Source organism: Ichthyophthirius multifiliis, assembly GCF_000220395.1.
Source record: "Ichthyophthirius multifiliis unplaced genomic scaffold scaff_1120509251293, whole genome shotgun sequence".
NCBI lineage: Eukaryota > Ciliophora > Oligohymenophorea > Hymenostomatida > Ichthyophthirius > Ichthyophthirius multifiliis.
In genome coordinates this window covers 62,273-75,402 of record NW_004086015.1, presented here as the reverse complement: position 1 = coordinate 75,402, position 13,130 = coordinate 62,273, and the positions used below count along the sequence as shown (strand labels likewise).

General features: G+C 13.4%; 4 protein-coding genes across 4 annotated transcripts, besides 40 other annotated features; all 4 read right to left on the bottom strand. All coding sequences in view use genetic code 6, as the record gives it.

The window, feature by feature from the left end:
• Positions 1-103: 103 nt before the first annotated feature.
• Positions 104-144: a microsatellite.
• Positions 111-161: a microsatellite.
• A 364-nt stretch (positions 162-525) lies between these two features.
• Positions 526-911, bottom strand: IMG5_177210 (hypothetical protein; the record flags this gene model as incomplete). The annotated part of the gene is made up of 3 exons (XM_004027670.1): positions 526-542; positions 619-760; positions 813-911. 3 exons carry the CDS (start codon positions 909-911, stop codon positions 526-528), a joined length of 258 nt encoding a protein of 85 aa, XP_004027719.1.
• Positions 912-914: 3 nt separating this feature from the next.
• Positions 915-977: a microsatellite.
• Positions 978-1,280: 303 nt separating this feature from the next.
• Positions 1,281-1,351: a microsatellite.
• Positions 1,281-1,358: a microsatellite.
• Positions 1,282-1,349: a microsatellite.
• Positions 1,282-1,351: a microsatellite.
• Positions 1,286-1,358: a microsatellite.
• Positions 1,319-1,358: a microsatellite.
• Positions 1,319-1,406: a microsatellite.
• Positions 1,407-1,487: 81 nt separating this feature from the next.
• Positions 1,488-1,586: a microsatellite.
• Positions 1,517-1,587: a microsatellite.
• Positions 1,588-1,644: a microsatellite.
• Positions 1,645-2,244: 600 nt separating this feature from the next.
• Positions 2,245-2,306: a microsatellite.
• Positions 2,307-2,409: 103 nt separating this feature from the next.
• IMG5_177200 (ras oncogene family 4 protein, putative) lies at positions 2,410-3,148 on the bottom strand (the record flags this gene model as incomplete). Its single annotated transcript, XM_004027669.1, has 5 exons — positions 2,410-2,576; positions 2,639-2,756; positions 2,827-2,946; positions 2,990-3,069; positions 3,115-3,148. 5 exons carry the CDS (start codon positions 3,146-3,148, stop codon positions 2,410-2,412), a joined length of 519 nt encoding a protein of 172 aa, XP_004027718.1.
• Positions 2,786-2,842: a microsatellite.
• Positions 3,149-3,300: 152 nt separating the features above from the next.
• Positions 3,301-3,365: a microsatellite.
• A 123-nt stretch (positions 3,366-3,488) lies between these two features.
• Positions 3,489-3,552: a microsatellite.
• A 306-nt stretch (positions 3,553-3,858) lies between these two features.
• Positions 3,859-5,223, bottom strand: IMG5_177190 (hypothetical protein; the record flags this gene model as incomplete). The annotated part of the gene is made up of 4 exons (XM_004027668.1): positions 3,859-3,905; positions 4,028-4,307; positions 4,388-4,837; positions 4,921-5,223. 4 exons carry the CDS (start codon positions 5,221-5,223, stop codon positions 3,859-3,861), a joined length of 1,080 nt encoding a protein of 359 aa, XP_004027717.1.
• Positions 4,846-4,898: a microsatellite.
• Positions 5,224-6,044: 821 nt separating the features above from the next.
• Positions 6,045-6,074: a microsatellite.
• Positions 6,054-6,100: a microsatellite.
• Positions 6,101-6,226: 126 nt separating this feature from the next.
• Positions 6,227-6,290: a microsatellite.
• Positions 6,230-6,322: a microsatellite.
• Positions 6,258-6,322: a microsatellite.
• Positions 6,266-6,322: a microsatellite.
• Positions 6,274-6,338: a microsatellite.
• Positions 6,339-7,665: 1,327 nt separating this feature from the next.
• Positions 7,666-7,749: a microsatellite.
• Positions 7,674-7,925: a microsatellite.
• Positions 7,839-7,924: a microsatellite.
• A 703-nt stretch (positions 7,926-8,628) lies between the features above and the next one.
• Positions 8,629-8,674: a microsatellite.
• A 284-nt stretch (positions 8,675-8,958) lies between these two features.
• Positions 8,959-9,028: a microsatellite.
• Positions 9,029-9,277: 249 nt separating this feature from the next.
• Positions 9,278-9,341: a microsatellite.
• A 5-nt stretch (positions 9,342-9,346) lies between these two features.
• Positions 9,347-9,384: a microsatellite.
• Positions 9,385-9,510: 126 nt separating this feature from the next.
• Positions 9,511-10,483, bottom strand: IMG5_177180 (hypothetical protein; the record flags this gene model as incomplete). Its single annotated transcript, XM_004027667.1, has 3 exons — positions 10,147-10,483; positions 9,804-10,028; positions 9,511-9,543 (listed from the first exon to the last, which is right to left on the bottom strand). Exons 1-3 carry the CDS (start codon positions 10,471-10,473, stop codon positions 9,511-9,513), a joined length of 585 nt encoding a protein of 194 aa, XP_004027716.1. The 5' UTR covers positions 10,474-10,483.
• Positions 9,729-9,775: a microsatellite.
• Positions 10,040-10,139: a microsatellite.
• Positions 10,484-10,950: 467 nt separating the features above from the next.
• Positions 10,951-10,982: a microsatellite.
• A 10-nt stretch (positions 10,983-10,992) lies between these two features.
• Positions 10,993-11,037: a microsatellite.
• Positions 11,038-11,140: 103 nt separating this feature from the next.
• Positions 11,141-11,202: a microsatellite.
• A 1,032-nt stretch (positions 11,203-12,234) lies between these two features.
• Positions 12,235-12,260: a microsatellite.
• A 500-nt stretch (positions 12,261-12,760) lies between these two features.
• Positions 12,761-12,803: a microsatellite.
• Positions 12,762-12,801: a microsatellite.
• Positions 12,804-13,130: the final 327 nt, after the last annotated feature.

The window sequence follows — 13,130 nt, the reverse complement described above, 5'->3', positions numbered from 1 at the left end:
GTTATTATATTAGATTATAAATCAATTAATATAAAAATGAGCTAAAACATATTATTAATAAGATATTTTATATAAAAACTATAAAAATTATCAAAGAAAATATTAATATTATTATAAAATTATAATATAATATAAAATTAAATAAATTTAATTTAATTAAATTTTAAATTAAATAAAAATTTCGAATTTTTTTTTTAAAAAAAAATATAAAAAACTTATTTAAATATTTTTTTTATAAAAAACTAAAATATACATACACTAATATAAATAAATAAACCTTTTTTTTTTATATTAAAAATATATTTTCTGAAATTTTTTTTTAAAAAAAAATAAAAAAATAAAAATGAACACATTTGACAAAAAAAAAAACATTTCAAGAATTCCTTTAAGCTATTTTGATTAATTATTTTCCTATTTTATTTTATTTATATACACTTTTTTAATTGAAAATAATTATATATACCTATTTATGCAATCCATTTATCTTTTTATTCACTTGAATATGCTACAATATAAATTTTTTTATCATTTATTTCGATTTTCTTTACAAAAAATAATAAAAATTTAGTAAAATAATAATAATAATAATAAAAAATAAATATCTATTATTAAGCCTACAAAACAAAATTCTTTATTTGTTTCCTATTCTGCCGATTTAATTCTTGTAATATTTTTCAATTCTATAATTTCTGTTGGATTATTAAGATTTTTTTCGTCTTTATAACTTTTTAAAGTGGTATTAGTTAATACAAACCATCTTCTTATTTTTTTTTTTATAATTAGAAATTTTAAATATGAAATTTTTTATTTACTTTTTACTTTCTCCATTGCTTTAATACTTTTGATTCTTTTTATAACCAACCAGACTCGAATATATCATTTTCAGATGTATTTTAATTACCGTCAATCATTTTTTTTTATATTTAATAAAAAATGTATTTTATTTAAAGCAAATATGTATATTTTATATTAAATAATATTTTTATCAATTAAAACAAAAAACAAAAATTAAATTTTAAAATATTATCATATATAAAATAAAGTAATTTATACAAAATATACAATAGAAAATAAAAAAAAATATAGATTAAAAAATGTGAATAAAATTGAATATAAACTTCAAAAACTTATGTATTTATTATATAAAAATATCGCAAATTTATAAAAATATATAAATTAGTCTAAATTTTGAATAACAAAATAAATTTTCGATAATAATAATATAAAATTAACATATGCATAAAACATAATAAAAATATTTATTATTAATAAAGAATAACTAAATAATAAAAAAAAAAAAAAAATATTAAAAAATAATTAAAAAAAAATAAAAATATAAAATAAAATAAAATATAAAAGTTTATAATTATAATATATTTAAAACTATAAAATAAAAATAAATAAAATAGTAATTTTTAATTAAAATTTAAAATTGTAAGTAATTAGAAAAAATGCTAATTGGATAAAAAATAAATGTATAATTATAAATATTAAATATAAAAAAAAATATTTAAACATATATAAATATTTTATATAAATATATATATATATATATATATATATATAAATATATATATATATATATATTATTTTTTTATTATTATTATTATATATGTTTATATTATGATTTATATTTATTTATATAAAAAGTATAAAGAAATTATTATTTTGTTATCAAATTTATTAATATCATATTTTTATTCAAATATACAATAATATATAAAAAAATTAAATAATACTTATATAAATTATAATAACAATATTATTTATATGATAATTAAAATTATGAAAAAAATTTAAATATGTTTATTTATAATATAAAACTGTAGAATAAGTAAATATATATAAAATTGTCTAATAATTTTCAAAGTTATGCTTATTAAGTATATTATAGAAGCTAATATTATTTCTAATCAACTTTAAGTATACATTTAATGGAATTTTAAACAAAATTTAGAAATCATATTATTTATTTCTTTTACATAATTTTATATAATATTTTATTTTATATCTTTAAAATCCAAATATAATTATTTCTATAATAAATTTATTTAATTCATAAAATTTAATGTTTATAAACTCTAGATTTGTCAATAATTATAAAAAATAAAATCATTAAATGATTAAGTTTAAATTAAATAACAATTTTTTAGAAATAAGATAAAATCAATATGTATGAATTTATTAATTTTAAATAAAAACATATTTTAAAAATAATTATTATTAAAATGTAGCAATATAAAAATATATATAAATATATATATATATATATATATATATATATATATATATATATATATATATATTATTTTTTTTATTTTTAATATAACAATTGTAATACAAAAAAATTATTAAACTTAATAATATTACATAACTGTATTTTCAATAATAATTAATAATATAAATAAATCAAATCATTTTTTTTGCTAATAAATAAAAAGGTTAATCAATATCAATGTTTCTTGCTGCAGAAACTTCAAAGTATTATAGACCTAATTTTTATGCCAAATCTTTTCCTTATCCAATTTCAATAGTAATAGCCCCTCTCATATCATTTTTAGTTGAAACGAGAATTCCTTTACAAGGAAAACAATATATATAAAATTATATATTCATATATATATAATTATAAGTATACCTGGAGGTAATTTATTTTAATTTGCTTTTTTTATTTATTCTGCCCATTTTGAAACTGAATTAAAACTTTCAACATCTGTACAATCATATACTAATACACACAAATCTGAGTTTCCTAACTTTTTATTAATTAGAAAAAAAACAATTTTTTTTTTTTATTTAAATTAATAATTTTTTGTTTTTATTTACTAATTCTTTTGTTATTGATACATAACATTCTTATCCACTTATATCAAAAAAGAATAATTCTACATCTTTATCTTATTCTTCAAAGGTAACTATTTTTGAAGATACTTCTGCTCCTTATGTCTTTATTTTAATAATTTTAATTATTTTGGTTTTATAATTATACCATATTATAATCCTTTAAAAAATTTTATCCGTTTGATGTATACATTTATAATAAACTTGTTTTTCCACATGCTGGTGATCCTTTTTTATTTATTTTAATTTTTATAGAATAAATCGAAAAATTACCTGCAACAACAACTTTAGCTTTTACTTTTTTCATTTTTTTTTTTATTTTAATTAATTTAAATATATTTAATTTTTTTTAAAAAATAAACATATTTTCTATTATAAAATTATTTTTTTTAATTATTAAATTAAAAAAATTTTATTTATATTAATATAAAAATACATATATATATATATAATATAAATAAAAAAACAATATTATATATAAAAAATATTTATTTATATAAGATAAAAATCAATATATATATATATTTCTAATATGATAATATTCTTTATTTATATAAGAAATATTTAATAAAGAATTTTGAATATCAAAATTTTCCTGATTTTTACAAAAATGAATTATCATTATCACCAATAAAAAATTTATACAAATTATTATTATTATTATTATTATTATTATTATTATTATTATTATTATTATTATTATTATTATTAATTGAATTGTTAATAAATTCTCCTTTTCCTTTTAAAATTTCTTATTAATTTTATTTCCATTTATCATAATAATCTATTATAAATTAGCATTCTACTATATTTATTATTATTATTATTATTCTTGAAAAGAAACGATTATTATTATTATAAAACCAATTATTTTTAATACTATTAAATAAGTTTTAAATATTTCTATTCTTAATCATCATTATTATCATGTTAATAATTTTAATTTTTTGATTATATTTATTCTTATTAATTCTACTATATTTAAAAATAAAATGTATATATATTTTTATTCTAAATTCAAAAATAAGTTACTTCCAGAACAGAAGATATATCTTAAGAAAAATCTTAAAATAATTTTTAATTTTTTAAATTTTTTATAATTCAATAATCATAGCTTAACTTTAAGCATCTGCCTAAGCTTATGCTTATTAACTTTCTAACAAATGCATTTCTTTTTAAGATTTACTCTCATTAATCTCTTCAGTTAAAATCTTTATATGCTATAATCTAATTTCTTTAGGTAAACCTTCCAAAATCCAAGGATGAAGTAAACATTCTCTTGCTTAAATACGTTTCTCAGGTTCCCAGACTAAACATTTTTTCAAAAAATCGATAAATTTTTCATCATTACACCCTAAAGTACTTTTCCAACTTTTACTACCTGGAATTCTGATCTTACCTTTACTATTCGGAATTAATATAGGTTAATAATTTTCATCGAAATAATATTTTTTTCTTTAACATTTCTAAAAAAAAAAAAAAGAAAAAAAAAATATTTATATATATGATTTTCTAAAAATTATTTTTTTATTAAAAATTTTAAAACTTTTAAAAACTCTATATCAGGTACTCCTAATAATTCCATAATAAAAAGCATTTATTCATTTTCATTTTTACCAGGAAATATTGGATATCCAATGTATAATTCAGCCATAATACATCCAAAAGACCACATATCGATTTCTGTTCCATATGGGATTCCTAAAATGATCTCAGGAGCTCTATAATATCTAGACTATATATAAGTATATATAACTTCATTTACAAAACAAGAAGAACCAAAATCAACTAGTTTAACTCCACTTTTATTTGCTTATTTTAATAATATATTTTCAGGTTTTAAATCACAGTGCATTATATTATTCTTTTTTAAAAAACTTATCGCATTTAATATTTATATGCCGAATCTTCTTATTAATTCTAAAGAAAGGCCTTGAAAATTATTGTTTCTTAAAAGTTAGTATAAATTTATACTTAATAATTCAAATACTAAACACTTTTATGTATATATATAAATAATATATATATATATATATATATATATATATATATTATATTTTTTTATTTATTTATTTTTACCACATGATTTCTAAATATTACAAAGTCTCTAATTTTAACTATATTAGTTTAATTATCCGAATCTTTTTCTTTTATATAATGCAAAATATTTAGTTCTATTATAGCTTATTCATGGAATTTTTATTTATTTTTAATAATTTTTAATGCTACTATTTCTTTCCTTTTATAATCGTAAACTTTTAATACTTACCCGAAGGAACCTTTTCCTAAAACATCTAATATTTCATATCTATAAGCTATATGATCTTATAATTTAATTTAATATTCTCCTTTATTATCATCATATTATTAAAAAGAATTCATTTTTTGAGCTTTATGACCAATATAATAAATCTTTTTTTTAAAAAAAAATAAAAAAATAATATAAAAAAAATGCAAAATTATATTATATATATATATAAGAATTTACTCTTTTATATTAAATAATTTCTTCTTTTTCTTCTTTTGTTAAATATCTTTTAAAATTAATTAAAGCTTCTAAAGGTTTAAGTGGTATTTTCTTTTTTTATAAAAGAAAATAAATAAATAAATAATAAATAAAAAATACCACTTTATTCCAATCAATAATTTCTTAATCTTTCAAAGAAATTTTTTTCTATATATATAAAAAAAACATTTAAATATAATATATATTAAAAAAATATATATACATTATTTTTTGAATTAGAAGTAATTCCAATAAATGGAGTTTAACAAGTTGAATTTTCATCATTTTTCTTACTTTTATTTTCAAAATGATATGATTATTAGAGTTCTTTTTTTACCAGTATTTTTAAATTTTTGTTTTAAATAACTTTCTATTTCTTTTATTATTATTAATCAAAAACAGGCTGAATTTAGGAAATTTCCTTAATAAGTGCATTTTCAGTAGAATTGGCTTTTTTTTTAAGATTATTTCTTATATTGACTCCTATATTATAATTAACATTTTATTATTTTTATTCTAAATTTTAAGATTTTATGATTTGAATTTTTTTTTATTACGAATTACTTATAGTCTAGTTTTAATTTAATAAATTTAAATTATTTTTTTATTAATTATATTAGGTTGATTCAGAAATAAAAACTAAATTTTTAGGAGAAAGCAAATCTAATATTATATTTATTAAAATAAAAATAAAAAAATATATAAATATATATATATATATATATATCTTAATATATTTTTTATATATATTTTAGTATAAACCGAAAAGTTTTCCTATAGATTCTCCTGTTTTAATCGTTAATTTTTTTTCAATTAATTATTTTAACTTAAATTGGCTTTTTTTTTTATTAAAGACTACCTCTTACACTTTAAACGAGATTTTTATTATTATTATTTATTAAATAATTATTTAATTTTTTATTATTATTAATATTGTTTATTAATTAGTTATTAAAATTATTATTATTTATTAATGAATTATTTAAATTATAGCTTACATTATTATTATTATTCATTTTATTATGTGATATTGTGCTGTTTAGTGAACTTTTTTCATTAAAATTTCCATTTTTCTTGAAATAATTATAATATATTTTTTTTTTTATCTTTAAAAAAAATATATTATAATTTTACATATAAATACTTATTTAGAGCTTTATTAAATAGTTTTTAATTTCAAAACGGAAGAATCGCTTATTTTTTCACAAATTTTATTTATTTATTTATTTTTACAAGTCTAAGGGAAATAATTTACATATAATCTTTTTTTCTCATAATTTTTAGAATCATATATATTTTATAAACTATTATTAATATTTACACTTGGGCTTTAATTTATATAATTTTTCTTAAAAACCCCAATATTATTAATATGTAATGAATTCTATTTCTTATTATTTATATTTAAAATGTATTATCTTTTTATAGAATCTTTAATATTATTGCACATACTATTATTATTTTAAGAATTTAAAGACAATTTCTTAGATATATCAGATACTCTTGTAGATTTTTAATTTACATAATTTAATATTGAAGATTTATTAATAGTATTTTATATAATATTCTTTTTATTAATTTTTATTTCTTAATTTTCTTATTTTTTTGATATTTTATTTTAATCAAAATATTCAATAGTATTACTTTAAATTATATATTGATTTTTTTATTATAATGCTTTAATATTTCTTTATTATTTTTGTTCTTTTAATTCCCTACCTTTACTATCTAAACTAAATTAATTTTTTATAGTATTTTCTGTTTCTTTATAATTAATATTTTTATAAAATTATAAAATAAATATTATTATTTAATATGTTTTAAATATAACCTTTATGATTTTAATCATTTTAATTCTTTTTTTAATTTAATAATAAAAAAAAGAAAATAATATTTAATAAATATGTTATTGAAAATATATATAAAAAATACTCCAGGATAGTTTTTTAATCTTTTATGGAATTTATTCTATTATTAATTCATAAATGTTAGTTTGTTATAATATATATGATTTTATTAGGATTTAAAAAATAATTTAATATTTTTTTGTATTTATTTTATCTGTTTTATTTCAGTTTGCTTTTAATATTTTACTTTATTTTAAATAAAAATTATAAAAAATAATCATTTGAATAATATTTTTTAAAAATAAAAAATTTTATAAAAAAATATTAATATTAAAAAAAAAAAAAAAACAAATAAAAAAAATATGATTAATAAAAAGAAATAGCATTTAAATAAAAATAAAAAACAAAAATATTTACATATTTAAAATGTTATAAATAAGATGAAAATTATTAATATTATAATCATATAAATATTATTAATTATATTATTATTATTATTATTAATTATTATTATTATTATTTTTATTATTATATTTATTATTATTATTTATTATTTCATAATTTTTTATATATATTTATATATTATATTATTTTAATAATATATTAAATATTTTTTTTATTTATTTTCATAGTTAATCTTTAAAATTTCTAATATTTTTAATTATTTTTTTATTAAATTTTTTAAAAATTAATTTTAATATTATTTAAATATTTATTGTTAATATTATTTTCTTTAATTTTTATTATGTTTATTTCTAATACTTAATATATAATAAGCTATAATTTTTATTACTATGTAAATTAAGCTTTATACATTCTTAAATATTAATGTAAATAATTTTTTGTTTTTTTAATTTTTTAAATATATATAATTCCTTTTATACTTTTAATGTTTTCAATAAAATTATATATATTAATTAAAAAACATACTAGTGAAATAATTTGACTTTAATATTACTATTTATACTCAAAATAAATTTTTAATTTTCTCAATCTAACCGACATAAATAAACCATAAATAAACGAAAATCATAAACAAATTTAAATATTAATACAATTTTAGCATAATATGATAAAGACTTTTTTAAATATTATATTCTACTTTTATTAAGTACTTTGAAAAATCATGCAACGTTATCGGCTTATTTTGTTAAAAAATATATTTTTAATATGTTAATCTTTAAAGAATAATATATATAATATGCAAAATATGGATAATATTAGGTTTATAATAAGTAAAATATTATAAGTTTATTATTTCACTTCATATATATTAACTAATAAACTAAATCTATCGCTTTTTATCTACATAAATATATATCAGGTACAAATAATACCATTTTACCTGTAATTGATAAAAATTAATCTTAAAAATATAGTCAAGAAATGATTGTTAAATAGATAATATGAATTACAAAAAAAAATATTTTTTATTTTAAAAATTATGTTAACAAAAAGTTTAAAAAATAATTAACAAAAAATGCATAATTTATATGATTTTGATTTTACTAGTTTATATGATAATTTCCATAAATAATTATTACTTTATTAAAAAAGAATTATTGAATATTAATCATTATTAATGATTATATATTGAATATAATAATATATATATATATATATTAACTTATATATATATTTATATTTTATATATTTCATAATTTTTTATTTTAATCAAGTATATATTTTAAGAATATATATAATTTTTAATAGCATATTAGTTATAAATTTATATAAAATATTTTAATAATGAAAATGAAAAAATTTTATTTTTTTTATAAATAAAGATTTTTTTATATTTTTTATAAACATAAAATTTAGTATTATATTTTTTTAGAAAAAAAAATATTATAATTTGATATTGTTAATAAAAATAATTATTTATTAACAAATAATATTACTATTAAGATAATTTTAAAAAAATGTTATTTCATCAAATAGTTTAATATATTTTTATTTAATTTATATATAACTTATTATATATATATATATTAATTACAATTTAAAGTAATTTTTTTCTTAAATAGATTATAATAAAAATATAAAATAAAAAATTAAATATAATATATAAATATTATAATGCATATATTTTATATTTATTAAAGATATATATATTTTTTTTTGTAAAATAATGATTTTTTTTTTTTTTTATTAAAATATAAGAATTATAAAAATAATAAATATAAAATAAAAATTTATTTTAAAAAATGTATAAATAATTAATAAACATTAATAAATCTAATTAAAACAATAACAATAAATAAAAATAGTTTATATATTAAAAATCAATTAGATAAATAAATATCAATATATTCTTCATTAATTTTTTCTGAGTCGGAAATTTATATCCTAAGAAAAATTATAAAAATAAAAAAATAAAATCTTACATCTTTAAAATCGTAATTTAAATTAATTAAATAAATAAATATAGATAATGTAAAAAAAATTAAAAATCCTTTAAATGATACTAATATTTCTAAAATTCCTAATAATCTGCTTGATTTTCTATTCTAATAATTAAAAAAAAAATGTAAATATTTATATATATATATATTTATATATATATTTTTTACATATTTATTTATAAATATAAATATATAAAAAATTACTGTAAAATCAACGTTAGAATCAAAATCTTCTTTTATTTTATTTCTTAATTCTTTCATTTTCTAATATTAAACTTCCTCAATACTTAAGACAATTTCTTCTTACCATGTATTAATTAAATTTTAATATTCATCAAAATTAGTCTTATTTTTAGGCAAATTAATTAACATTATTGCATCGACTTTAGGTAAATCTTTTTATCCTTTTTAAAATTCAACTAATAAACCCTAAAAAGATAATATATATATATATATATATATATATATATATATATATATATATATATATATATATATATATATATATATATATATATATATTCAAATATATATACATATTTTTTACTTAATGTAATCTATCTATTGCATTTTCACATAAAATTCCATTAAAATATACATTCTTATCTCTATATTCTAATTCTAAATAAATATCCAATGCAGCCATATACCCAACTTCTTTTACTATATCTAAATTTTCATAGACTATTGTATCTCCGAAACTTATATTAAAAATTCTTTTTCCGACCTCAGTAAAATATAATTCACAAAATTTCAAAATAACAGTATATGTACCGTATTCATTCAAAGGCAAAGAATAAGCAAAAGATTCATCTGAGTGTCTTTCTGTTTTATATAATAAAGGATCATCAGTATATTTGATTTATTTTTTCATTATAGCTTAATTGTGTGTATAATCAGCAAATTTAGTATTTTTGGAATAATGTGTATCCTTTTTAATTTTTATTCAATTAAAAGCTATATATATATATTTATAATTACATGTGCATATATAATTCCATCTGATGCTTTATAACCTTAAAATGCCCCACAATCTATAGCTAGTATTATATTATCTTAAGAAAGTGGTTTATTAAATATAATAAGAATTAAATTAATTAAAACGAGTATTAAATAACTATTTTTATTCATATTATATTTTAAATTATTAAAATATCTTTTTTATTATTATGAAAAATATATATATAAAATATATTCATTAAAAAAAAATATAAAAAAATGGAAGAGAATTTCTTCTATTTTTTTTTTAAAAAATATTTTTAACAGTTTTAACTATTTTTAAAGGAGAAAATATTAAAGGAGCAATGAATTAATACAATAAAGCTTTTATATATTATTTATTTGATTAAAAATATATATTTTTATTATATATATATTTATTATTAAAAGACTATTTTATAAAGAAATATTTATCTTTTAATAAAAACTATTTTCTTTTTTTTATTATTTATATTTAATTCTTATATATTTTATTTTAAAGAATATATTAATTATTATTAATATTATTTTAATTACAATTATTTTTTTCATAAAAAGAAAGAAATTATTTTTCATTTAACAATTAATCAATTATTTTTCTTTTAAAAATTTATCGATGATTTTTTTCTTATTTCTTTGAAAATTAATCAATTTTTGAAATTTATACTTCTCTTTTTTTATAATTTCAAATCGAAAATCAATTCTCGATCTTTTACCAATAAATAACTCTTAAATTTATTAACAAAAACTAATATTAAGGATATTAATTTGCCTATTTATTGCCATAAAAAGATAAAAAGTTATAAAATATAAATCAATATTATTTTAGAGCATATATAAACAAGATTGTTTATCCATTATTTCTTAAAAACATACAATTTATCCCTTCCAAAATCATAAGAAATATTTAAAAGATTTTCTTACTTTTAGTAATTATTTTAATTTTCTTATAAATCAATAAATTTTTTTTTTAGAATTAAAAAAAGCTTTCAAAAATTTAATTTTATTTCACAAGAAATTTCTCCATTTTAAATTTTAATATACTGAATAAATTTGATATTTCACTATCTAAATAAAATAATAAAACTATCTATATTAAACTTTTTAATAGATTTTAAGCATTCAATATATAAAAATCATCATGAGGCAGTTTTGATATACTTGTTAGGAATTTATATTGTATAAATAATTACGGACTATATTTATATTTTTGGGAAACGGAATATTATCCTTTAAAAAAAAAAAAAATAGTTTTATTTTAATATATTTTTTTGGTTTTTAATTTTAAATACTATTTTTGTATTAAAATATATATTTTTTATTTTATATCAAATATAGATTATATATAATTTGTTTTAATTAAAAAATATATCTATTTATAACAAATTATAATTTTAAAATAGCTAATAAAGCAAAAAATTATCAGAAATTAAAAAAAAATATTGTAATAACAATATATATTATTAAATAAATATATGAAAAAACACGATAATGTTTTTTTTTAGAAAAAAATGTAGCTAAATAATATAATTTATAATTAATTATATTGATTAAGCAATTAAATTATAATACAAATAATCGAAAAACACTTTATAAATGCATATATTTGATATTATTAAGAAAAATTTGATTTTATTAATCTAGATATTTTTATATGAAAAAAAAAAAAAAAAAAAAAAAAAAGAAATTAATTATTTATTTTTTTTATAAAAAAAAAAAAAAAATCAATAATGTGTAAACCTAATTATATAAATATTCAAATAAAAAAAATAAAAAAAAAATATAGTAAAAATAGTAAAAATTTAAGATAAATTATAATATATATTTTATAAATAAAAATACTATGAAAGCAGTAAAAAAAAATATATATATATATATATAAAATTTATATTTATATTTATTTTCAAAAAAATAATATAAAAATATACTTTTAAAGTCAAGTTAAGTACCAAGAATTAACAAATTTGAAACCAATAAAATTGATTATAATTGTATTTTTTTTGTTATAAAAAAATAAATAAAGATACATATTCAAAAATAAAATAGTTCCGAATTCAAAATAAGTTAAATCATCTTAAAATAAAAATCATACTAAGTATTATTTTTATAAAAAATTTAAATAAAATAAAACTAAAAGTAAACACTAAGCTATAATAATTAATACATCAAATATACAAGAAGTAAAAAAACAATAAATAAAAAACTAAAAATAAAAAAGAAAAAATATTCCTTTAGTCGTTTTCCAACCAAAACATTCTATCAAAAATTAATATTCCAAAAGCAAAATCCCCAAAAGATGAAATTAAGCATATAAAAAAGTAACTAAAATACCCTAAATAAGCGCCTTTTATATTCAACTCCATAAAAAATATCTATTAATACAAAAAAAAAATATCAATAAATTAATAAAAATACTATTCTAATTAAAAAGTATTAACGGAAGAAACAAAAATCACTAGGAATAATTTACAATAATCTAGTTAAAGTGCAAACTAATCCCCTTTAGAAAATCGTGATTATATTTAATAGTAAAAAAACCGTTTCCTTTATTTA